A 26,099-nucleotide genomic window follows, 5' to 3' on the forward strand; every position below is an offset into this window, starting at 1 on the left:
AATATCCTTCATACTGTGATTGAAAGAGACCTATTTGTCTGTCTGTGTGTCTTTTTCCTCAACAAATTCATATTTTCAGCTTCTTCATCTGACCAAAAATATACTAGAAAATGTTTCCAAACTGCTACAGTTTAAATACTCATATCCACCAGGTGGCGCTACATCCTAATTTGAATTCTGCTGTAGAGTCATTTATGGGCTTTCATAGCGTACTGGGATTTCTTTGTAAGTAAAAAAAATTAAGCCGAACAAACCACACTTATGTCCATTTGTTGTTCTGGGGTTATATGGGTGACCCTATCTTGTTATGTATTAGATAGATAAACGAAAAGTGACGAAAAGTAAGCATGACGTCACTCTCGGTCTGGCCAGTCGCAGAGGCTTCTGGGTAGCTGCCGTGTCGGAGACATTTTGGATTTAAAGGGGCTGAGCTAGCCGTCAGTCCCAGCTCTCGGTAAGTGAAAAGCTGTATTTCCTCCGTGAAACGTTAGTGTTGTGTGAGCTTGTGTGTGCGCTTGTGTGCGGTTGTGTGCTTCGGGAGCATGGATTTTAGATGCTGCGTATAGAAATGAGCAGCTCTGCGCTTTGAAAAGGATGAACTTGCGACATTTAGCCGGGGAGTGGTGACGCTATCGCTGGCTAGCTGAGAGCTAGCTGGGCGCTGAGCGGAGCTCTACACAGATCGGGCAGTAAGAGCTTTCAAAACTAAAGAGTCTTCGATCATTAAAAAACCCACGGTAAACCCATCAAAATTCAAGTGTGACCCTAGAGATCATAACGAAATTGGTAGGTGAAAGAAGAAAATGTCATGGATGGCTAAAGCTATATGAAATTGTGTTATTCTAGAAAAGCGTCAGATGTCAGATTACCTGGTGTGTTTTGCGCTTTGAAGTGATGTCAAAATGTACACAGAGCTTTCTGTCCACATTAGCGGCAGTGCAGTGCTATTAACATGTAACTACCACGACTTTAGGATGGCGCCTCTGTTTTCAGCTGTTTCCCGTCATTATCTTCTCGGCTTGTTTGTGGGGAACTGCGATCTCGTCACAGGTGTCTGATTTTCCTGAATAATACTCCTCGGCATGGTACGATGCTGAAGTGAACATCTCTTCTTTTTTCCTAGCAATACGCAGGCATATTCATTTGTCAGACAGCCATTAGTGGGAAGCAGCCCTCCAGCTGCTGGTTTTGTGTAGTGATGGATGACTGAGGACAGTCAGTGGCACCTCCCTGCTGGTTGTTTCCAGGCCCTGCCACACCCTCTGGGTTGGCTGGCTCTCCTTTGTGTCTCTCACAGTGATACCGACACTGTGTTGGATTGCTGTTTTATTGTGCAGGAAATAAGGATTATTAATCCGGTGGTGTCAAACTTCACCAAGTGGACAGGAAAGGCGTCCCCTTGGGAGATGGCTTTGGTTTCTCCCACTGGCTTGGCTAGGAAGTTGCTGACTCCTCTCTGCCGTTTTCCCCCCATTTCCTCTCCCAGTATGCATCACACCCTTTCTCAAAAAGGGTAGGCTAGTAGGATTGTTTACAACTAAACACAGACAATTTTAAAGAAGACTAGATTATTATCTTAAGATGAGAGTTTTTAACCCTGCCTCACAGACAAAACAAAATGACTACGAAATTAAAGTTGGTAGCAGAGCGTCCACATTTATGCCAGTTGTTATTGCGTTAATCCACTGTTGTGATCTCAGTGGGGGGGGGAAAGCACTACCTTCACAAGTGACGGTAGTGATGATAGATGGGTTAGAAGAAAAGAGACGGAGTGAGGATGGTGTTGGCCGAGAAGTAAAGTAATAATGTGAATCTTAAGGCATCCTGGGAGATGGAGACGAATGAAGGCTGTAGCTTCTGGATGAAGGTACGAGGCCCAGATTTCCACCGGTTAGAGGGGAGTGAGCCAGTCAATATGGAGTACGCCGACCTCTGTTTAAATTGTATTTCATTCAATACATTGTTCCCTGCTCTCATACTGGCCTCGTGGTGGGAAGTGCTGTAATTGCAGTTGTATGACCTTTGAGCCTTCTTCAAGAATGACTCATCTAACTTGTCTTCCCGGTCCAAGTTGGGTAACAAGAGCTAAATCGTGCCTATTCTGTTTATATTTTTCAGATTATTTTTAGGCTGCGTCTGTACATATGAGTGTAACTGGTGTGAGTCACAGTTTAAAGTCCACACATCACATCTGTTGAGATCCTGGAGTTTGTGAATTATGATTTTCTTTAATCATAGTATTCAAACCATCCAGTGCTCAACTGCACACCCCTGCTGCACGAGTCAGCCTATGAACATCGCTCGGGCGAGGCGACTGTGTGAGTGACGTATCATGGCAGTGTAAATATTTTCTGACGTGCTGAAGGTAAACGGTATATGAGGCATTTCATTCTTAGTGCCATGATGAGTATTATATGTAAATAAGCTCAGTATTGATATAAGAGCTCCTAGGATGCCAGACCATTTTGAGCCTGTGTCACTGAGGCTGTTCTGTTGTGCCTCATTAGGTCTCTTCCTTTGTGTGTGATGAGTATAGAGGAGAGGAGCAGGCTCTAGATCGGGATGACTCCCTCCCCCATCTGACCTGCTCCTCTGCACTCCTCTGTTTTTGTCCCTCTGTGGGCGGGCCCGTCTCCCGACGTGCACCCAAGCTGATGCTGGTTGTTCTGACGAAGCACTGGGGAAGGTCACATCATCCCGCAGGCAGCTCCTCGTCCTCATCCTCACCAAAATTAGCATTCGTCACTCTCATTACTGTCCAGCTTCATTTCCATTCGCTTCATTTTCACACTGAACGTTTATTGTGTTATTTTGTGTTTGTTTGTTTTAAAAAAACAAAACAAAGGATCTCTCTTTGGATTAGGAGGGCAGGTTTATGATGCCGTTTGCTGGTGTGTAGCGCTTTTCCTCAAGGAGGAGGACATTATTTCACCAGCTTTTCCCCGTGCCAAACTGTGAGGTTCTGCACTGCTTCTGAAACCCAGGTTTGTTTTCTGGTACAAGCTGTAGCAGCAGAAAATATGATGAATGGCTTTTAGCCTTTAGCAGCTATTTGTCGCTTTGTTTAATGACTTTGTCATGCATCGCTCTATTATTCCTCTATATATTCCACCTCAGTTTTTGTAAAGCTACATTTCCTTAAAAACTCCATCTGCTTTACCATGGAGCGAGATGAACGTCTGTTAAAGCAATGCGTGTCGTGTGCTTATTGAAATGGCAGGTCATGTAGCTGTGGGCTGGCAGTTTTGTTCAAAATGCTTTCCTGGTATGCATTTTCTAGCAACCTGACTTAAGCTGGAGAACCTTCGGTCATACTTGACCCTCATTATTCTTGAACCCAATGATGAGGTCACTTGTATTGAAGCCTGCATCGAGTGAATGTATACTGCTGCGCACAGTAACGTGTGCATCACGAGGGCACGTAAAAGCACCGTTGGCCTTTTTGTTGGTATAAGAGGTCATAAACTAGATGTGTTGTCTTTCATTTATTTTGCTAGCATACTGCATTTTTGTGTTTCCATTTGATGATATCAGCTATTTCCCTCCCACATGATCTCATAAAACAAAGTAAATGTTAAAGATTAATCCAAGGGCAGAGAACAACAGGACTGCTGGACTTCTCATATACCTCTTTAAACACTTGGGGAAATATTAACTCGAGCCGTCTGAGGAAAGAAACTCCCTAATTGGAGTGCTTTATTAAAAGTAAAGATGCTGGCTCACATGAAAGCACTTCTCTTGTAGACCCGGCTTTCATCCATACAGGTGTTAAACAGCTGAGTCGGAGGAGCTCTACAGGGTAATAAGCTGTTTGATCTGCGAGCAGTGTTGATCTTTCAAAGAAAACATTTCATATCGTGCTCGCAGGAGTGAGGCGTCTCACAGCCAGACTTTCAAACGACTGCAGGCACAGATGAAAAATATAAAGCTGTCTGACACGCCTTCATGCAAAGTAAGGGTCTCTGCAATATTTGCTTTGGCTTTAATGAAGCCTCAGTCCTTTGGCATCTCTGTTGATCGTGCAAATAGAAGTTCTAGTTGATTTGTTTTTGGCATTTGAGTTTCATGGAACTGAGTGAGGGTTTTTCTTTTGTTTTTGTTTTCTTTTGAGTCTTTTCTGTTCGCTTTCATGTTTGCTTTCGCCTTCTAAAACCCTTATCTTCTAACGGCTTATTATTAGATTTTATAATGCATATTATATAATGTATTATATAATTATATAATGTATATTGTGAAAGCAGTTCTAAGCCAGCACCAAATACAACACTACAGAGTTAATATTTCTGTAGGATTGCTTTTGTACTTTTAATTAGAGTTCAGTCAGTTTGGGATAGAAAAGGGGGCTTCTCTTAAGAGGTTGGCTGTCTCTTTGAATTTTCCATTGTACTGCTCCCCGATTAGAATAAGTATAGAGGGGGTGGTTATATATGAAGTCGAGCGTGCTCCCCTCGTGGTACCATAGCTAATAAGCTCAGCATTGCTAAATACCATTGTTGAAGTGTTTTAACAGCTTAAACAAATGGCTTCATGCTTTACCTGGGCTGTGCAGAGAGTTCAGTCATTTCTCTCCCTAGAGATAAATTTGTCACAAAACAGAAAATTTTGCTTTTTTTTTTTTTTTTTGTATGTTTTGAATTCGCAAATTAATTTAATCTGTCGGATTCATGAGGATAGCAAAGGTTTTAATTAGAGAAAAATGGGTGGTGGGGAGAATTAAGACCGTTCTGTGTCCCCCCCATAACATATAAAATAGTTTTAGGTCACCCATCTCTTATCGGCCCCTGCTGCTGTCCTGCCCAGCCGGAGACCCCAGCAGTTGCTTATTTTGTTGTACAGCAGCTGACCCCTGGCTGGCTGTTCGGCGTGGTACATATTAGTATAATGAATAACACCCTCATGACAGAGCCCAGCTGCGGTTACATGATGTGACATGCACAGGAGGGACATGATTGCCCAAAACTAGCTGTAAACCAGCTGGGTTTGTTTACCATGTTTGATTTAAAGCTGAGTCAAAGTCCTCTGAGAATATGCAAGCAGATAAAGTCATCTTTACAGGAGGTTTAAGGACATAAGAAAGCAGCAGTTAGTCCACCAAGAGAAATTAATCAGCAACTATCTTGATAACTCATTAATGGTTGTGCCTGAATTAAGCCAAATACGCCCCCGCCATCATGCTTCCTGTTGTCACAATACAAAATAAAGAGCTCTTCACTGCAGTTCTTTGGGCCTGTTTTTAGTCTGTTTATTTTCTCTGCTGCTTTAAAAGACAATTGGAAGTGGTAAAGAAGGGAGTGGCTCACTAATGGTGTATTTTTATTTATTTATTTTTTACTGCGGATGGGTCTCAGCTGGTGTTTTTGTTACTGCAAGCTCCCGTTTTTCCTTAACTATTTCTCCTCAGTGCTGTTAAAACGCAGAATGCAGTAGTTCCAACACTGGCTGCACCCCAGCTGGAAGGGCAGGGCTGCGTTTTGCACTGACATTTGCATGATGTAGCCAGTAGTGATGTGGCTCATTGAGTCATAAGTTATCTTTATGTTATTTAGGTAAAGTGTTCCATGGACTCGCCCGAGGGCTGACATTTCTAAAAACGACCATCACATTACTAACTCGCAGAGGTGTTTTTAAAATCTGTCGAGTTGGCCAGCTGCTGTGCTGCTGAAGCTTTTGCTACATCATTCTCTCCTTCAGTCGCCAGTGAATCATGCACCAAGCATGGCTGGCCTCTGTTTGGGTGCTGGCACCAGAGAGAAACCATACTGCAGAAGCTGTGTGCCCTGTGTTACACAGCGAGCTGCAGCCCTGCTCCCAGCCTGAGCTTATTATAGGTGCCAAGTCCCAGCAGTCGCTCCATCAGCATGATGTGTCCCATGGCTCTCAGCTAGGCAATATAATATATATATATGTTATGTTTTATGTAGCCACCCTTCTTTCTTTCTGTTTGTGCTCAATTTGTGTGCTTATACAACTGCTGACGTACTTCTCTTATGAAATTTGAATCTCTAATCTGAGCTGTAGCAATAAACATGCATTCATTTCCCCTTTTATTGCCATCACCTTGCTGCAGGATGAGGTTGTGATCTTATTAGCAGAGTAGCATTTGTCAGAATTAGGAACATACATAATCAGAGAATGCCTTAAGTGCTAATTGTGTAAATGATCATTAAAAACTAAAGATGCATTTGGTTAAAGAGAGGAACTGTACTGAGACGTGTTTTGACATTTGCAGTGAGCTGAGCCAAATCAGCTGTGCTCTTAGGTTCTGTTCTGTGTTAAGCAAGCACAGCTGTATGTTTGACACATCATTATGAAATTGTTACAGCTGCTGCTGGAATTTTCCTACAGTGTCTCAGGCTTTTCCTCCAATCTTTTACAGGTTTCCCTGAGCTAAAAAGATGTCCACCATGGTGTACCCACGGGAAGAGAAGCTGGAGAAGCTTTCTCAGGAGGAGATCATCTCGAACACAAAGCTCGTGATCCAGGGTCTCGAGGCCCTGAAGAACGAGCATAACTCCATCCTTCACAGCCTCCTGGAGACCATCAAGTGCCTAAAGAAGGATGAAGAGGCCAACCTGGTGCACGAGAAGTCCAATCTTCTCCGCAAGTCAGTGGAGATGATTGAATTGGGCTTGGGAGAAGCACAGGTATGACTGAGAAGTTACAAGGATTTACAGAATTGTATGTTTGAACCTAAAGAGGAGATTCAGTTTAACCACGCTGATGATATGAGTGAAAGAAAAATTTGTGTGTTGTCAGACAAACAGAAGGGTTTCTAAAGTGGTAGATTTGTTTTATTATCTTCTTTGGTTGTTCCTGCTTCCTCACAGCTTCCTCATTCTATACTGAGCCTGTGCTGTGATCATGATTCACTGAAATTCAGACCCAGTTTATACTCTGCCGCCCTGTCACCGTAACATTTTGTCCTTGATAAATATCGCTGCTCTTCAATGTTGTCTCTATCCCAGGTGATGATGGCCCTGTCCAACCACTTGAACGCGGTGGAGTCGGAAAAGCAGAAGCTGCGCGCACAGGTGAGGAGGCTTTGCCAGGAGAACCAGTGGTTGCGGGATGAGCTGGCCAACACCCAGCAGAAGCTGCAGAAGAGTGAACAGAGCGTGGCCCAGCTGGAAGAGGAGAAGAAGCACCTGGAGTTCATGAACCAGCTCAAAAAATACGATGAAGATGTCTCACCCACTGTAAGTAATGATTATACAAAGATTATAGGCCTTAATGTGGGATTAGATTGGTACATTGAAGAGAACTGATTTTTGTGTGTATATGGTCTGTATTGCAAGAGGCATGTAGGAAATATATTCGTCCTTATTTATGTTCTTAACTGGAACATTTTCAGCTAAATAGATTCAAGTTGGATTTAGCATAAGAAGGGAAATGGAAAAAGACTTTAGTTTTTCTTGTAGTTGCTGATATAACTCTGAAGGACACGAGACTGTCAGCATAATTGGCCGCAAGGAAAAAAAACTCACTGTTTTCGTTAAAACAAGAAAACTTTGCATTCCTTCCTGGAATGAGCCATTCTGGTGTGGTCCTCATTGATCTGGTGTCAAGGATAAATCTCTCTATTTTCTTACCATATTGTTAGTCACAGATAGTGGATGCAGGCTATTACAGCCTCTAACTGCTTAGCTCAGCAGGGGCCCATCCAGCCAGAGCCGGAAAGTTCTTGTCTTCCATTTTCCACATTAAAGAAATCTTTTAGTGAAGACGGATGAGTGCAGTTTATCCTTAAGATCTCATTTATCCTTTCAAGGGGAAATAATTCTTGAATAGTCTGTTTAATGTTCCCATCCTAATTGTTTATGATGATGATTATTACCATTTTTGTATTTGTTAAAATAATTTGTTTTGTTCATCTTTGAAATTTACTCCTTGTGATGTATTATTAAGGATGATGGTAAATGAAATCTTCACTTTTCTAAATAACAGGCTCGCCTCATCTCTCCCTGTTAGACGTTAACACACATTTCACATGTCTGATAAAGGCAACTCTTGAATTATACCTGTTGTTCGTTAGAGAGTCTGACTGGCAGGTTTTTCATCCTCTCAGCAGGAGGAGAAAGACAGAGAAACACCAAAGGACTCCCTGGATGACCTCTTCCCCAATGATGAGGAGGAGCACGGCCAAGGAAGTAAGAACAAACGGCAACAACGACTCATCTGATTATCTGAATAAGAGAGAGCTGTCTTTCTTGGTTTGCTGTCGGGATAATATTGAATAAATTGTGTCATGCATGATCTCGGTGTAAAATAACCTGGCTACCTTATTCCAGGACAGTGGTGTGTGTTACAGTTTTCTACTCACTAGAGCCAATCTGACCTTTTGATTTTGCACGTTTCCTTTGTCCCCCACAGTGCAGCACCAACATAACAGTGCAGCCGTGGTCGCAGCCCAGCAGGGAGGCTATGAGATCCCAGCACGTCTGAGAACCTTGCACAACCTGGTCATCCAGTATGCCTCTCAGGGCAGGTACGAGGTGGCCGTGCCCCTGTGCAAGCAAGCTTTGGAGGACCTGGAGAAGACCTCGGGGCATGATCACCCTGATGTGGCCACCATGCTCAATATCTTGGCTTTGGTGTATAGGTTAGAAAACATACTGTGTTTGGCTTTTCGGTGCCGTGTATCCTGTTTTATTTGAGCTACACATGGTGTTCTCTGTTTCTCCTTTGCACAGGGATCAGAATAAATACAAAGAGGCAGCCCATCTGCTCAACGACGCTCTATCCATCCGTGAGAAAACCCTGGGCAAGGACCATCCTGCTGTAAGACTTCACGGTTGCCATGGCTACCATATCTTCATATGGACTCATCCATGTTTAGACAGATCAGATTAGTTATCTTTTGTTTGTTCATAACTCCCAAAGACTCAATAGGAAGGCAATATTCTTTTTTACTGTCCTACTCAATCAGCCTGTATAGATTTTTCTGACTATTAAAGTATGGATTTCTGACCATGTGCCTGCAGGCTTGAAGAGATCAGTCATCAGTGTTCAGTGTCTGCCTGTACATCCGGCATTAACCATTGAATCCTTGCAGTTTTAATACAGCAACCAAAAGGGAAACGTTAAAAGACACAGTTTCCTTTTTGTGCACAGATGTGTAAGACTACTAACACCGAAGCACTAAAACTCCCCACAAAGGAAGCCTGTAAAGCTCAGCTGCACTGTGGCCTTTGCAGTTTGTCACAAGGCACTTACTATCTAGGTTTTTCTGAGAACACTGAACAGCATACATTTTCGGACTATGATAATTCCTTGAAAACAGTGAATTTTGAAATCTAACCTGCCAGTACAGTCATTCTGGTTTTTATTTTTTCCAGGTTGCTGCCACCCTGAATAACTTGGCCGTGCTGTATGGAAAGAGAGGGAAGTACAAGGAGGCCGAGCCTCTGTGTAAGAGAGCTCTAGAGATCAGAGAAAAGGTAGGCCATATCCCTGGATTGCACCAGCAGGGCACTGCTATCGAGGTCTCATCTCAAGGCTAAACCAGTGAACAATTAGCCCATTGTTATAAAATAATTAACAGTGGTAACATTTCCAAAATGTCAGTCAAAGCTAGTGTAATACCAGCTACTATAAATAGGAAAAAGAGCAAATGATTTTCTTAAATTGTCTGTGAAGTTTCCACTGGGGGCCATTCCTTTGCCAGCAGGGAATTAGGGTTTAATTGAGAGCGCAGCTGAAAATGGATAGCAGGCGTTGGGGGAGCGAGGAAGGAGATGGATAGGAGACATGACAAAACTACCGAGCTCAGCATGGTACAAAGAGTCTCTCTTTGCCCGAAAGCTCTATTCTGTAGCCTCGCTATTGATCGCCCAGCCTTTTATTAGATCTCCTGAGTGCCTGCAGCAGGCTGACGTGCTGCCTGGTGAAAGCAGCAACAGGATTTGGAGCTATAGAAAGGAGAGATGCACTGAGGCAGAAAGACAACCTGAACATATACTTTTCTGATATCCATCAGGTCCTGGGGAAGGACCACCCAGATGTGGCCAAACAGCTGAACAACCTGGCCCTGCTGTGTCAGAATCAGGGCAAATATGAGGAGGTGGAATATTACTACTGTCGTGCCCTGGAGATCTACGAGTCCAGGCTGGGCCCAGATGATCCAAATGTGGCCAAAACCAAGAACAACCTGGTGAGCGAGAAGTTGACAGGAAATCCACTCGCATGGTCCTTTTTCTCGTCTTTCTTTCAAACCTTTCACTTCTAATGCTGTACTTGTTGATAAGAACTGCAGTCTCTGTTGAGCTGTGAGTGTAACGAGGTAAACGCAGGCAGAGTTTTCTTTGGTTGCCAACAGACTCGATCATTTGTTCTGTCAGCCTTGGTCTCTGCGGAGGTGTTGAGCTTGTATATTGGTGCCAGCCTGCAAAGATTCCACTTGAAATGTCTTTTAAACTCAACTGTTTTTTTGTTTTTTTTTTCCCCTCCCTTTTTCTTTCAAAAGGGCACGACTTACTTCAACACAAGATTTTTATAAAAGTTAGCAATCAATTTACTCTTGCAGCATAAGATTTGTCACCTCAAAAGGTGTTTAAAGAACTGTTTCGTGTCACTTAGCATTGCTTAAAGAGCACAAGGTTAGTAGTCTTTTATCTGCTGTTCTGCTGCATCTTCAAGGCTTTCCTTTTCACTTATGTCCGCACTGCCTCACTGATGATGGAGAGAATTTATGTACAGCGAGGGAGGCAAAATCTGATCCAGTAAGCCCGTTTGGTTCAACACTAAAATCCCCTTTTACCTCTTTGTTCTTCAGGCATCCTGCTTTCTCAAACAGGGGAAATACAAGGAGGCTGAGATTCTCTACAAAGAGATCCTGACTCGTGCTCATGAGAAAGAATTTGGATCTGTTGATGGTAAGGTCATATAATGGCTACTGGAGCGTGCATGTATAGCAGTAAATGTTTAATTATATTAGTACAAATGAGAATTTTTATTCTTACCAGTGAATGACTATAAAATGATCTCAGGAGAACTGCAGCTCAGTAATTCAGCATTATTTTGTTGTTGTTTTTCACTTTTCTTATCCATCCACTGTTTGTGCCACACCAGCGAGCAGTGATGGACAGGTGGTTAAAAAGTGGACTTGTGTCTAAGCACGGTACCAAGCTTCACCATTCAGAGGACTCGATCTTTCTGAAGAAATAAAGAGTTTGCTTTGAAAGATGAACTCTTGCAATTTTCTTCTCTTTAGGTTTAAAGTAAGCTTTTTTGTTGGCTTTCCTCCATGGATTAGACTGACTGCTTTGAAAAAGGAATAAAAGTCACTTGGCACAAAGCAGCGCTCTGACGCCTTTTGACAAAAACATCCAACTTTTTCAGAGAGGTTTATTCTTTGTGTGTCACTTACCTTGATAATATTGTAAGATTTTTTTTTTCTTCTTTTCTTTTCTTTTTTTAATACTAAAGTGCTTTGAAGGTTAAGGTGACGCAACTTGAAGCAGCAACAGTTAACCATAAATATTCTTTCTTCTTAAGGTGGCAGCACTTTATGCAATAATCATGTTTTATCTTCTTTGTCTTTATTACCTCAACAGTAGTATCGTCTTCCTCTCTACACCATTAAAAACAATTTTAATGGTGCTTTTGTACTGTCTGTAATTTGTTTGGGGACGAATCTGCAGTAAATTTATTAAAGCTGTTACACTCGTACTCTATTACTAAACCACCAGCACATCAAGCAGGTGCAGATGTTTGCCTAAACCAGTAATGATCTTTTAAATGAGTTGCAAGTTTGCAAACAAAATGTCATAAATAAATTCCCTTCTTTACACCACCTGACCTGGAAACCCGAATCAGCCCAATATTTGATGTGCTCGCACATGCACAGAGGTATAAGTAACTGTCCCAGGGTGTCAGCAAGATGGGTGCTAGACTTTCCTCAGAGTCATGACCTCACTTCCTGTTAAGTCTTATTTCTGTTGGCTTAAATAGTTAAAATAATGCTTGACTTTTTTAATGCTTGGTCAGATCTACTGTGCCATCAGTCTAAAATCTTAGATGGATTCTGGTGAATACTTGGAAAAATATGAAGCCTCAGAAATGTTATAAAATCCATTATGGTAGTAACTGGAATAACCCGTTGAACCCACATTCATTTTCGACCCACTGGTGGCGGTACAGCACTTGAATACTTAATAATTCCTTTACCCCTTCGCAGCTCTGCCTCCTTCTGAAATGGCTCAGTCACATGTTTCCAGATTCACTCTTTAGCCAAAGCGACACACGTTCACTCTTCCACCACATGTAGCTGATTTCACTTTTCCAGGCATGAGGCTAATTATTTAAAATCCCAACGCATACACCATCTCTCCTGTCTGTCTGCAGCTGACAACAAGCCCATCTGGATGCACGCCGAGGAAAGGGAGGAGAGCAAGGTGAGCGGCTCTCTGTAACCGTCCTCGCGTGAATTTGAGCAAAAGCTAAACAAACAAAACTTGTTTCAAACCGCTTTTCTAACACAAGGCTGAGAAATGAGTAAAGCATGCCACTTCGTCATAATAGAAATGCAATCCTTGAACTAATCCCCGGAAGTTAAATGATAGTTAAACATAAACACAGGAACACAATATTGCTCATTCATTTGAACCACACCCCTTCACGTTTTTCTTCCTCTTCTCTCTTATTTACTTCCAGGGCAGGCACAGAGACAATACTCCATACGGAGAGTACGGAGGCTGGTACAAGGCCTGCAAAGTCAATAGGTGAGGCGGAGACTGATAAGAGTGTTTTATACAACATGGTCACGTGACAAAGGCAGAAATTAATTATTTAATTTGCTTTGTATGTCACTAACTTGTATCGGAAGCTTTTTTTTTTTTGTAAAAATATTATTATTTTTAGACTTGTGTAACTTATGTAACTTACTTTATTTGCTTTGTTCAGATTCAAATAACGAAACTTGTCTGTGCATCCAGCCCTACAGTAAACACCACCTTGAGGAACCTGGGGGCTCTGTACCGCCGCCAGGGCAAGCTAGAAGCTGCTGAGACCCTGGAAGAGTGCGCTGCGAGGTCTCGCAAGCAGGTCAGCATAGTTTTCTACGTGAAAATAGTAATATGTTCCCCATGTTAGCACAGTGAATCTCATGATATTTCTTTCCCTTTCCCTACATTGCTATGGATCCAGAGCAACACAGTAAGTTGATTTGTCTCTAACTAGAGCCTCCACTTCTCTCCCCTAACATCACTCCCATCTCACAGTCATTTAAAACGTGTCCCAGTGCTTTGAAAGCATTAATAGGGGAAAGGAAACATGAAATCACGTTTAATTCCTCCATTTAACTTTGCACTCCTGCCAATATTGACATGCTGACGGCTACATCAGTGCTACTTCTGACTGTTTTTGTTTTGTTTTTTGTTTATTTTTTCTTGCATCTGTGTGTTGCACCCATCAGGGCATCGACCCAATCCACCAGACACGTGTGGTGGAGATCCTGAAAGATACAGAGGGCGACAGGCGGAAGAGCAGGGACAGTCTCGCCAGCGTTAAGTATGAGAGCGGCTCTGAGACCGGCGAGGAAGTGAGTATGGGCGTGGAGTGGAACGGGGTGAGTACAAATCCACTATGGTTGAGTCAACGTGTCCGCTGGCCTCTCTGGAAAAACGAGGCTGTGTTGGTAATATCACAGCGAGGGTGTACTGGTACAGGATGCTCAGAATAAAGGACAAAGACGTGTTATGTGTTTAAAAGGAGAGCCGAGAGGGTTCCTTTCTGTTAGGTTAGTGCAGTGAGGACAGCGACTCCGCTGGCTCAGAGCCCGTCAGGAAGCCCTCAATGAGTCCAGACTTTACCAAATCACCTGGATGACCTTGTAATTATGCGAGTCATCACATTGAAGCACACTTTATTTTGATTTAGTGGATTATCCACTCAAAAGCCTGTTCTCGATTTGGGCTCCACCCAGTGAGCTATACCTGTACCAGTCCACCATCTCCCTGTGAATATACCACCATGAGATTTAGCTGCAAGTTCAAAGTGTAACGCTGATTGAGTGTCTTGGCATGCTGCACCCTCTTTATTTTGACAGCATCAAAACTCAGTTTTGGACTCCATGTTAACCTTTTTAATAAAGGCAATTTTTCTGGCGATGCTTTTGCACAAGTGAAGCAGTAACTATGAGGCACAGGTTTAGACTGTGGCACCCTGGCAACACATTAAACATTCATATGCTCAGAGATATAGCCTGTCTAAATCTCTAATAGGATGTGTCATGTTTCTGCCATTAAGCACAACTGACAAGGTTCCTGATATCGTCGGTGCTCGTGCCTCTGCTTGTCCCTCTGCTCAGTAATCAGAGTGGATGATATGTAAGAGTTCATCCTGCTGCCTTATTGTAATGTTCACTCTGGCTGTTAGCTGCACTTTTGGCCTTTTACAGTGAGAAAATAGGCTATAAAACATGGCGCTCTATGCAGTCAAATTGGCACCGCTGTTGCTGGGGCGCAGTTCACCCCCAAATAATGAGACTTGCATAAGGCATGAGAGCGTTGGCAGGGATGCCTCATCTGAGCCTGTGCCTCACCCCTCACTTAAGTGCAGCCACGCCCTCCGCTGCGCCAACCCAGTCCAAACATGCATGCAGCAATGCCAGCCCGCTGGGCCTCCCCTCCCCTTAACAACACACACTAACGCACGTCATGTGTTCAGTGTGTTTTCACTTAGTTGAGAAGTGTCTTTTCTTTAACCTGATGTCTGCTGCTCTGCACATGTTCATAAGCGTAACACGGCTACTCCACACTGCTTCACAGCGCACTGCAGCAAATGTTAACGGCATGTGTGTCTGCATCTGAGCGTGCACCTGTCTGTCTTTGAAACATGGCCTGGCATCCAGAGGTGTCTGTGTGTGTGCCTGCATTTCATTAGCCAGCGTGTAGCTATAGCAGCAGGAGTTAAACTGACTCAGTTCAAACAGAAAATGTATTCATGACATTCTCATGCTTTTTCTGACTATTTTCTAGTCATGTTAACTTCTGCTTTTTGACTAAGCAAGTTTTGTTTTTATTTATAACAAATTCCATCCATCCATTCGTTTTACACAGCTTAAAATGGTTATTGTCTTTCAAAGATTAGTGTAGGAAAGAGTCTACTTGTGTCTTGCCGCGTGGTGATGTGGTTCAGAGCTGTCACTCACCTTTGCTTAAAGTCTCATCTCCTCTTTCTTCTGCACTCAGTCTGCTGTGTCATTAACGTTGTGGAAGTTGTTTACATGCTTCAGATGTCTCAAAAAGCACTTCCTGTTTTGCTATTAAAGTGGCGCTTGTCTAGGAAATAACCATGAGACGACAGCTTGTCAGCGCGTTTGTGCTTGTGTACAGGTTAATTACTGACGTGTATGTGTGGCTCTTGTTTAAAAAAAAAAAAAAAAAATGCATGATTCCACTTCCTGTGTGTCTGTAAGTGGTCTGCTTTAATATGCTGCCTTTTTAGCTGCATGTTTTCCAGATTTCACCTTCTGACTTTTTTTTTTTCTCATCCCCCTTCCCCCCCTTGTGTTTGTCAATAACGTGCCTCCATGTCGATTCCTCTTGCCATGACAACCAATCAGCCTGTCAGTCAAATTTGCTCTTCTCATTCAGTGGATTGTACTCTCCCCCTCTCCACACAATAAGCTTGGGTGGGTTGGTATTTAGGTACTCGATGAGTAGAATAGATTAGTTTGTTAGTCAGGTGAGGACGTAGGTGGAGGATCGTGTGTTAGATGCAGCTTCTGTGAAATGTATACTACTTAGGTTTATTCATGTCCCACCATCAGTGTGATAGTTATCGAAGTATTCCCATTTCAGTGCTGCTGCTTGCAGATGTCTCACGTCTGCAGTGCACAGTCACCGGCTGGGCACTGTGTGCCAAGTTCAGCCTTTCTGGTACCCCAAGAGGAAAGAGAAACAGCTGAGTCACGGTGACTGCAGCCAGCACCTACTGCTTCACTTACCTGCTAGTGTAGCATCTAAGACAGATGTAATCTTTCAGAGAGAATCGGAGACTGATGCTCCCGTATCATTTACCGTTTACTAAATTAGGGTTTAGAAAAAGAATAATCAGCCTCCAATCTGCAGGAAGTTACTGAATCTAGTGCAAGTCATGGGTAATTTATCAAAGCGTAGATGTCTAGAGTAGGAAGCCCAACCCAGAGCTCTTAATCTTACGATGTGTGCCTTCTTTTTTTTCTTTTTCTTTTTGTCTGTTTCTCTCTTTTATCAGGCCTAAGCCATCAAGACTATTCCTCCATCCTTCTCTCCTTCCCCAACACAATAGCAAAAGGATGTGTGTTGTCATTCCCTCTGGCCTTCTCTGTCCAACAGCTCCTCTGCCATTCCTGATGCTCCCCCCTCTCCTGCGGCAGAGACTCAGAAAGCCCCCCTCCTGGTTGTCACCTCTCTCCCCTGTTCAACTGACAGCTGCTGGGACGTTTGGTCTTCTCACCTCTGCTCTGTTTTCTCCTCCTTACTTTCTCTCTCCCTGTCCTTCCCTCTCACTAACCTGCGTCACCCCTTCCCCATGTCGGAACTTCAACTCTTTCTGTCACAAAAAAGACAAAAAAAAAAAAAAAAGAAAGTCATTGTGTGTAATCTTTCCACGTGAGGAAGTAACTCGCACATTTTTCCTCTATTCAGACCCGTGTGTCTTTACCACAGGGGCACAGCAGATTTATTTATTGGCTCATAAGAGGAGCAGCCATTTATTGAAACAAGGCAGAATAGCTCCAGACATCACTCCAGCACATAACCAGATAAAGCGCTACAGATAATGAACTTCCACGGTTACTCTGCATTGTTCTCACTCCAAATTTGTTTGCCTTGAGCACTACAAATGACAGCTAACATCAAAGCTAGCATCCAACCCGGTGCCTGTATTTAGCCATAATTGTATCTTTTTGGGTTTTTTGCTAGTGTGTATTTGCCAGTTTGAACTAACGCCTGCGATCAAATGCTTAACAAGTTTTAAAATGAATGGTACTGTATAGTTTGACACGTTGACAGTCAGCGGGAAGAGTAAAGGGAGTGTTGCCAATTTTGTTTTGGGGTTGTTTTTTTTGTGTGTTTATAGATATATTTGCTATTAATTTGTTTTGGTTTATTTTGTATGAAATTGTTTACATTTTCTAAATACTTTATTATTATGTGGCTCAATATAAAGGCAGTAGTATGTCAACATTGCGTTGCCCGCTGTGACGGGACCGGAACAGGATGGAGGCCAAAACGTGACGGCAGATTAGCCAGATCACAGCAAGCTGTTGTGTCGCCATGGTAATTTCTTTTCAGCTTCTGCTTACTCGCTTCAGTGTGACTGTTTCAAGCTTTAGCAAAGGCTGTACAGTCACGTGCATTTACAAAGGGAATTAGCAACATTGGCTGACACTGTGAAGCCCACACAATAGCAGAGACCTACTAGCACAAACACTGGCCACCTGAGTGATCTCTATATAGTTTAATAAATGGGCATAAATGCCCACAATTGCCTTGATCTGTTGGTGTAGCAGTAGAGGATAGCATCGTAAATCAACAGAAACCTGGATCCTACAGTAGTTGTAGTGTGTATTCATGTGTATGTTTGGTGGTACAGTCGCAGCGCCCACTCTGGCTATGGATGCTGTATTTTGAACACAGTTTGATGGACTTTTTCTCACACAGTTGTTTGCAAGTAAACAGTCGGTGAATCATGTTTTTAGACACCAGGAGTACAGTGCGAGTGTTTCCTCAAGATCAACATTATTTCAGATGTTTAACTAACTGAATGTAAATGATTTCACATCTTGGAAGTGTAATAGTAGGCTGTATTAATAGTTGACAAGTGCATTCACTATATGGCTTTTCATCATGCTACTCGCCTTGATTCTTCATTCCTTCCCATGCGAACACCTATACTTCTAATGCAACTATGAACAAAATAAATAAATAAATAATAAAAGACTGTCCATCACATAATTATGGCAATATTGTTGTGTTAGTGGAATGCTTATTTATTGAACTGTCTGTTCTCGACATATGTAGTGTGACTTTCAGTTTCCTAAAGAACATAAATGGAAAAGTCTATAACGCACTTAGTAAGTAGGATTGCATTATAATTACCATTCTGCATTGTGAAGGTTATTGCATCGACACTTGTTGGTATTCTCAAATAAAGTTTTTCCATTTGTGAATTCTGTCTTTTCTCTGCTTCTGATGCAAACAGACACACACACTCCTGCTTTGAGGTTTTTAATGTCAGCTGCTGAGCCAAACAAGCAACAGAAATCGCATCTGTACACACAGCTCCCTCTGCTGGTACTCCTGTAGTAGTGCAGTGTGACAGCCACTTTATAGAAAAAGTTCCGTTTTATTTATATTGCACCAAATCACAACAGCAGTCGCCTCAAGGAGAAAAGGACACACTGGGAAAGCAAGACAAGTACATGTTGTATTTGCTGATTAGAAATTAAAACAGACACTTTACAAGTTGGTTGCTATTACACTTAGACACACACGCACAGGAGAATCTAACAAATGAATGAATGGATGGATTATTGCAATTAACTTTAAGGTCATTTTAAAATTTGTCTGAATAGAACATCCGGATTTTTATTAGTATGCTACTGACAAAATAAAACTGTCATATTTAAGTAAATCTTACAAATAAAGCTATTCGTTTAAGGCAAATACGACAAATTAAACTGGTTACGCTGGTTTCTATTGGGCTTATGTAGAAGTGTGTCACAGTTTGTGTATGAAGATCATCAGATGTTTGCTGTGTTACCAAGTCCCAGGAACCTAAAACTGCATATCTACTCCACTCGTGTAACCATGGTTACATATCTTCTTAAAATCAATCTCTGCTTTCTTTCTGCTGAAAATGAACTTCAGATTATTCAATTTATCAGACTGCAAGGTTGCCGATTTCCTTCCAACATGAAGTTTCATGTTTGTTTTCCTTATGAATCAAACCAGCAACGATACGACAGATCTCTGTGTGGGAGTGAAGTAATAAGTGCACAGTGAGAATATGAGGTGTCAAGAAAAGCAGCAAAAGCTAATTGTCTCAATGAAGATGTGCCATGTGTTAATAATGACTGTATATATATATATATGGCACTCAGCACAACCTTTGGATCAAGCTATAAAGACTTGCATGTAAATGGAAGTTGACTGATTCTGGGTAGATGTTTCCAGCTCCGTGACACCTAATTTAATTGTGTGAGGCACCACGAACACGTCGTTTGGCTGGGAGCAGCCGATTAGAACGCGTCGTGATGTGCTACACGACTCAAGCGAAACACAAACATGCATCTTGATAATTGATGATTACTGGCTAATGATAAGAACAGGCATGTTTGCAGCGGGGAGTGTGGATGAGCTAACGAGCATCTGTGTGTGTCTGCAGGATGGCAGTGGAACCCTCTATCGCAGTGGCTCTCTGGGGAAGCTCAGGGATGTTTTGCGTCGCAGCAGCGAGATGCTGGTGAAGAAACTGCAGGGCAACGTACCCCCTGAACCTCGCAGCACCAAGTAATAACTCAAGCAATCCTCTCTTGTGATGGATGTTTTACTTTATAAATGATTCCAAAGAAATGTACTGCTTCTACAAGTTCTCAGAGGGCTTTTCTAGTCTTAATGACACCACAGAGCCCTTTACATGATAAGCCACATTAAACCTTTCAACATATGTTCTTAGTGCAATTTCTCTCCACTGAATTTAATTAGCAGGTCACACTTTATTGGACATTTACTCCCCAAACGTGGTCAGGCCTGGTTTTGTGTGTGTGCTCTCCTCTCAAAGAAACAAATGCCTAATCTTTGTTTTCTTTGTCCATCAGTATGAAGCGAGCCTCTTCCTTGAACTATCTGAACAAATCTAGCGATGAAACGTTCCAGGTGATGATCAGTTTTTGTAAAGATTTGCATTTTGTTGTTGTATTTATTTATTTTTGAATGCTCCACTTGAACCTGTGTTGTTTCCTTGCCAGAATCGAGGGGGCAGTAATTTCAGGGAGAGCCGTGGGCTCAGCTCCAGCACTGTGGATCTCTACTCTGGAAACTGAGCAGCAGGCGGTTCTGTTCACCCATCCAAAGACACTACTCCCCCTCCTCTTCCTCCCTTTGGCCTTCGGCAACAGAACCGTCGGACAGTGTCGAGTCCAGCACGCATTTTGTCCACACGCCTGACCCAAAGATCCTCTTAGATTCCCACTCATCAGGATGAATACCTACGTAACCAGTCTGATATTTTTCCCGTTGCCACATTTCTGCATTTCCCTCGTCGTAGTCCTAATGTCTTGTTGCCTTGGAGCCTTGGTGCATCCTAATTGTGGCCAAGAAAACCTGCCGTACCTCATCTCTGCCCTTAATTCATAATCACTGACTCTGCACTTTGAGTTCGCCTCTCGCCATAAATGCCACCTTTTGACAGTAATAACCGATTTTTAGTTAAGATTACGTTTTTCTTACATGTAAATAAAAGATACTTTGTAGACTGTAGATTTATTTTTGCCTTCGACGGTAGATAAAGATGAAAAGGTTTTGGGTTTGAAATGACGACATGTAACGTTTTCCTTTTAATGATTTGCCCGTTGAGATTTATTGCGATGTTAGGGGTGTAGCTTCAAACTTTGGGAAACAGGGTGAAGATGTTTATTCTACTGACGTGACTGTAACTGAAATTATAGCTGCTGCTTTAACCACTACAGTTGATCTCGTGCGTTGCAGAGAAAGACACAGGTGTAATCGTGTAAACCATGGAAAGCACTCCTTAAAAAAAACAACAACAACTTGTGTATGTACATATATGTGTGTGAAAAAGTAAACCAATCAGGACTGAACTGTTCATCCTGAACAGTGGTGCCATGCAGGACTTGACTGCTGTATGTTAGTCCACTCTGCAGGTTTGAGTTGCCAACTCTGAGCACATCTTTCTGTAATGCTGTGATTGGGGATGTGTGATTTGAGTGTGTTGTTTGATTGTGTTTTTCGTGTCGCTACTCAAAAACAACTGGAATGGGTTTTTTTTCTAATTCCCTTATTTTGCCTTTGTTTTCATTTCATTCTATGTAATAAATATAAAGGATAGAATATGATCAAGTGCTCAAATTTCAACAAGTAGAAAGCGCTTTTCATTTAAGGGGACAGTTGCACACGCGTCTGTTTTGATCTGATACTTAAAACGACCCCAGTTGGTGTCTGATCTTGATAAAAGAAATAAAACCATTTTCTACTCAGAATTGAATTCGCTTGAATATCTTCGTCTTATCCACTTACGCTGTTCCACCAAGCGAGATCTTACAACGTCAGACTCCAGTGTGAGTGTGGGAACTCGGGGAACATAGATGTCTTACTAAGATGCGAGACTTCTGAGTTTTCCTCCTCCCACCTGGTACAAATCAGCGTGGAGGGGGTTTGTCTGCTCGCTGCTAATCTCTCAGGATGTCAGAGCTTTAATGTGGAGCTTTATATGAACCCATACTCGTGGTTTTGGGTTCTGCTGAGAGCTGCCGGATTCCCTTTTTTCCTGTTTCTAAGAGGTAAGTGACTAGCAGCAGAGTTAATTATTGCATGGGAGCTGACACCATGCCCTCAGACACTTCAAATAAGAGTGGGACTACTGCCTCTCTTTCCTCCCTCAGGAATTCATTTTGTGAATGAACTTGTTTTCTATATCTGCCCCCTTGAAAAGGTTTTACTAACCCTCTATTAATCCTCTAAAGTGTTTCTGTCAGCCACAGTCATCCGTGGGCCAAGTGGACCAGCAACGTGGCTCTGGGCCCACACATATCCCCAACGGTGGCGCCAGCAAGGGGCCGTCACCTCGTGGTCAGAGTGATGTGAACTCACAGAAGGTGTTAACAGGGACATGCATTCCTGCTGAGGTCTGTGAGGTCCCCTCAGTATTGTAGAGTCTTTACTTTAAGCTATAAAGACGACTGTTGTTGTGAATCGATGCTTTTTGTATGCATAACACCGAACTGAGAGATAGTACAACATTAATTAGGTTAGTAATATGCAAACACGTAAAAGCGTGCAGGAATTACAGAGTGAAAAAAATCTGACATGTGTTTCTTTTGGACCAGTTATGTTCAATTTGTAAATCTTCTGCATAAAAACAACTTTAAGATATTGAAAATATAAAACATTTGAATAAAAATCTGAATTATTTGAGTGATATGTAAGGTTTCTGTATAAGGTAACAGTGCTCAGGTTGAACCAGAGGGTCGCGGTGTTGTATTCCTTATCCCACATCAGGCACGGCCACCGGAAGCTGCACCCGAGGAAAAAGATGGAATAACCCGTGAAGTAACCAGAGTGATACGGGAAGTTTAATTTCAAAATAATATACATTTGTTTTTCCATGCCGGTTACTTAACAGCATCAATGGCATAGAAAACAGTGTCTCGATAATATTGAACACGTAATTATTTAAAAACACGAGTAAAGTTAATAAATAATAAATTATTTATTAACTTATTAATAAATAAGTTAATAAATAATTAACTTATTTATTATGTGCAGTAGTAATATAAAAATATTACTACTACTACTACTACTACTAGTAGTAGTAGTAGTAGTAGTAGTAATAACAATAATAATAATAATGATAATGATCTATTGGACTATTACTGGCCTCACCCAGCATGAAAAGACTGATAAACTAAATTAAAATACATGAATTAAAGGTTAAAATATACAAATGAGAAATTGTGGAAAACTCTGTATTTAAAGTGGTCCTTGTTGTTACATTTATTTTGAAAATTCCGACAGGAACTATCGTATGTTGTTTCCGCCCACTTAACTCTGGAGTAAAAAAATCACCCAGGCGAGTGGGAGGAAGCCAACTTGGAAACACGGCGGAGAGAAACTCCCTCTTGTTGGAGAGCGAGGTGGTCCAGCGGCTCTAAGAGCGGGCACACGGCGGGCAACACAGACCGGGCTGTAATGAACCACCGCAGCCTAAATTCACAGCAGCCCTCCCCTGCGAGCCACCTGGAAGTTTAAACTTCGCTTCAAACTTTCGGCGGGGCATCTCAGTCTGAACTCGTTCACTCGTTTTGTGTGAGCAGCCTGAAACCCGAAGCGTCCACCCCACATGTTTCTGTTGTGCTCTCGCTAGTCTCCGGAACAACCAGGTGAGCAGGCCGTCTCGCTTTTCCCGGGAGGAGCCGCGCAGGCAGCGGTGTTGGTTTACCTGTAAGCACACGGTGACGCACGGATCTCTTTGACGCTCACCCCCCTGCTCCTGTGTTTCGCGCTGCGGCTCTCCCGTAGCCGCCGGAGAACAGCAACCCAGGAAGCCGCCGAGCACCGGAACGGTCATGGATCAACGAGGAGGGAGCGAGACCCGGCGGGGGGAAGGCTGGAGAACCCCCGCTGCGACTACCAGGAGGAGAATGCCGGTGGATATGATGTATGCTGTGGGCTTTATCTGCCTCCAAGGTTGGTAACAAGCTCCTCTACACTCCTACTACGAGCAGAGCACATATGGGTTTTATTTACTCCAGAGCATCCAGATACTGTAACTCCAGAAGGAGTTTAAAAACATAAATAAGTGCTGGTGGAGCCAACATGGACCTCCATGCTTTTGTGACTACTTATGTAGCTGGTTGAAGTTGGTGCACTGTTGGAACTCCGTGCAAAGAAGGGCTGCTACAGAGAGTCAAAGGTGATGCTTGATGACTTTTTCATTCATGCAAGGAAAGTGTTTGTTGTACGTAGTGGAAATTTAAAGAAGTTAAATTTTGTTGGGCAGGGAGCGGTGGTCAGTGAGGAAAAGGGGGGTACCCCTCCCCCACTGAGCCCGTTTTTTTTAAGGGGGGGGGGAGACTTGATTTTATGAGTTAGAAAGGCAGTTTGTTCCAGGACTGAGAGAAAACTTTAGGGAAGTTAGAGTGCGGGGGGGATGAAGAGTAAAAATGCTTTTAAATTGAAAGGTTTGAAATTGTTAAACACTTTCTTTTTCTCACAATGCTGCAGCTCTTCTGTTTGCATATCACTGTAATTACACAGTGATTAAATTTCTCATCTGCAGCAGCAGAGGGGAATGATGGGATGATAGCTGGTTGTAATCTATCACTGAAGCAGCCCTGCCATGTCATTATGTGTTCCCTTGAGTATACTTCAAACCTCACACAACACACTGGATACGCCATTCCTTGATTATCATATTCATAACTCTGTTTTGGGTGTTTGAGCTGCCTCTCAGCTTTGGCACGCTCCATCATGGGTGACGGTGGAGAGGAGCTACAAAAAGTGGGGTAAAAAAAGATAGTCACGATCCTTCTCCGTGGCCTCCCATGGCGTGAAGCCTCTCCGGAGTTCATAACCTCAGCCGCAGAGCGAGAAGAAAGCCGCAAGAAGATCCTTCCCGAGTTTGTGCAGAGGAATGCTGCTATCCTGCCGGGGGATCGGGATCAGAGACTCTGTGTTCCTCGTGTCAAAACCGAGTCAAGTTTTATCTGATCTGCACAGATTGGGCTTTTGCTCGCTCTGTCGGCGCCGCAGTGATGGTCAAAAGTGGCTGAAAAATTCCTTGAAGTTGAAGTGTGTCTGGTGCCCACCCCCCTCCGTCCCTTCCAGTCTCCTCATGGTGCCCGCTTTGGGGGATGAATGTGTCCTCTGTGTGCAGGCAGCAGCAGGGGAGACGGAGGCAAGCAAGGCAGTGGGTTTATGTTTATAAAATGAATGAATAGAGCCAAGCCAGGTACCTTCACGACAGCCATGCTTTTTTAACCCAACCTTAGGAATGCCCTATTTTTGTATTTTTTTTTTAAAAAAAGGGGGCCTCTGAATGGGTGAAAGCGCCACAGAGATCTTTACTCCCCACATGAAGCAGTCCGCACCAAACACTCCATGTTCCTGTGGCCAAATATTTACTGAGATCTGTCTTTATTTTGACTTGGCAGTCATAACTCTTTGCTCGGCTCTCTGCTCCTCTGTTGATCTGGTTTCTATTTGTAGCCGACGTGACGTGGCAGCCCTCTGGAGTACATGAAAGCCACTCATCCAGTCAATGTCCATAACGTTAATGCAGCATCTCTCTTATCTGCTCATCTATGGTGTATTTTTCATCATCTTTGCCTCTTTGTTTCTCTCCCCGTCCTGAAAGATTTATGTGAAAAAATGACTGGGCTGGTTGCAGAGGAGCGGCTCTTGTCAGGCCCTCGTCTTTGATCTTTCTCCCTCTCTCTGTCTCGGGCAGCTGGAGAAAATCACTTTATCACGCTAATAATCATCATTTTGCGATGATTAATGCACATCCTGTCCAGCTTCTTCTTGGGAATCACTTCTGAGTTTAGACTTTGTTTACTGTGTGGATGTTCTCTCCGGCTTTTAGAATCTGCTATAAAACAAAACGCTGTTGCTACACTGCGCAAAGCACAGAGCACGGCACTGGATCTGTTCATCTCTCAAAAAGGGGAAGAAGGTTTCAAGTAGAAGGATGCAAGATGTCAGTATCCCAAAGCTCTCCTATCCTGGAAAGTCGACCAGTGGCTGTGAGGATGCCTCGCTGGCGTACCCACCTGCTGTTGCTCTATTTTAAAATCCATACGCTTGCCTCTTATTAGCCCTGCTGGGGTTGAAGGCTGTTTGGCTGCACACAAGGCGGATTCTCCGAATGCTTAAAGTCAGAGGGGATGGAGGGATGTAGACTAAACAAAGACAGAAGTGCATTGTGTTGAATTTGGAATTTGTCTGTTTACTGTCAGAGGCGTGCGCAGCTGTTTCTAATAACTGTGTTGAAACTGAGCCATTGAATGTGGAAAAAAAAATAAAAAATCCATATATATTTGATTGGATTGCAGTACAGACCGCAGCATGATTGTCTTCATGCATTTTGAAATTTCATCACAAGATGATATTGAGAAAGACCGATGAACATCTGTGCTGTGCAATGCATCACCTAACAGCAGCCTTTCTACACGTGTTATATTATTCCACTTATTTAATGATCTGATGGTAAATTTTCTTTTCAGTAATAAAAAACTCCTCATGCCTCATTTTGTAGCTGATGGGTGTTTCAGAGTTCGTTTAGGTGGCCTTCTAATGTAATGTCATTACCCTGTTTTCTGTCATCTCTATTAACAGTATCAGTCACGCCTACACAAAAGTGCTTCAGTCGCTCTC

At 42.8% G+C, this 26,099-nt stretch overlaps 2 protein-coding genes across 13 annotated transcripts in view; both read left to right on the plus strand.

Annotated features, from left to right (window-relative positions):
- The first annotated feature begins 346 nt into the window (after positions 1-346).
- Positions 347-21,205, plus strand: klc1b (kinesin light chain 1b). Of its 12 annotated transcripts, none has more exons than XM_085428652.1 (16): positions 347-454; positions 6,377-6,644; positions 6,966-7,196; positions 8,066-8,147; positions 8,371-8,599; positions 8,691-8,778; positions 9,336-9,437; positions 9,977-10,150; positions 10,772-10,871; positions 12,343-12,392; positions 12,652-12,719; positions 12,933-13,050; positions 13,412-13,564; positions 19,372-19,496; positions 19,805-19,862; positions 19,955-21,205. In XM_085428652.1, exons 2-16 carry the CDS (start codon positions 6,396-6,398, stop codon positions 20,027-20,029), a joined length of 1,902 nt encoding a protein of 633 aa, XP_085284778.1. In that variant the 5' UTR covers positions 347-454; positions 6,377-6,395; the 3' UTR covers positions 20,030-21,205. The 12 variants fall into 12 exon arrangements, with proteins under 12 accessions (XP_085284778.1, XP_085284784.1, XP_085284782.1 ...); XM_085428658.1 differs by having other exon boundaries at positions 13,412-13,537; XM_085428656.1 differs by having other exon boundaries at positions 12,933-13,041.
- A 1,582-nt stretch (positions 21,206-22,787) lies between these two features.
- Positions 22,788-26,099, plus strand: part of ptk7b (protein tyrosine kinase 7b) — a 75,271-nt gene continuing 71,959 nt past the window's right edge. The window contains exon 1 of the mRNA XM_085428665.1: positions 22,788-23,411. Coding sequence (XP_085284791.1) covers positions 23,291-23,411 — 121 coding nt within the window. The 5' untranslated portion in view covers positions 22,788-23,290. The remainder of the gene's footprint in view (positions 23,412-26,099) is intronic.

Source organism: Rhamphochromis longiceps, linkage group LG13 (assembly GCF_057381845.1).
Source record: "Rhamphochromis longiceps isolate RC_006_pf linkage group LG13, R_longiceps_female_GT1.1, whole genome shotgun sequence".
Taxonomy (NCBI): domain Eukaryota; kingdom Metazoa; phylum Chordata; class Actinopteri; order Cichliformes; family Cichlidae; genus Rhamphochromis; species Rhamphochromis longiceps.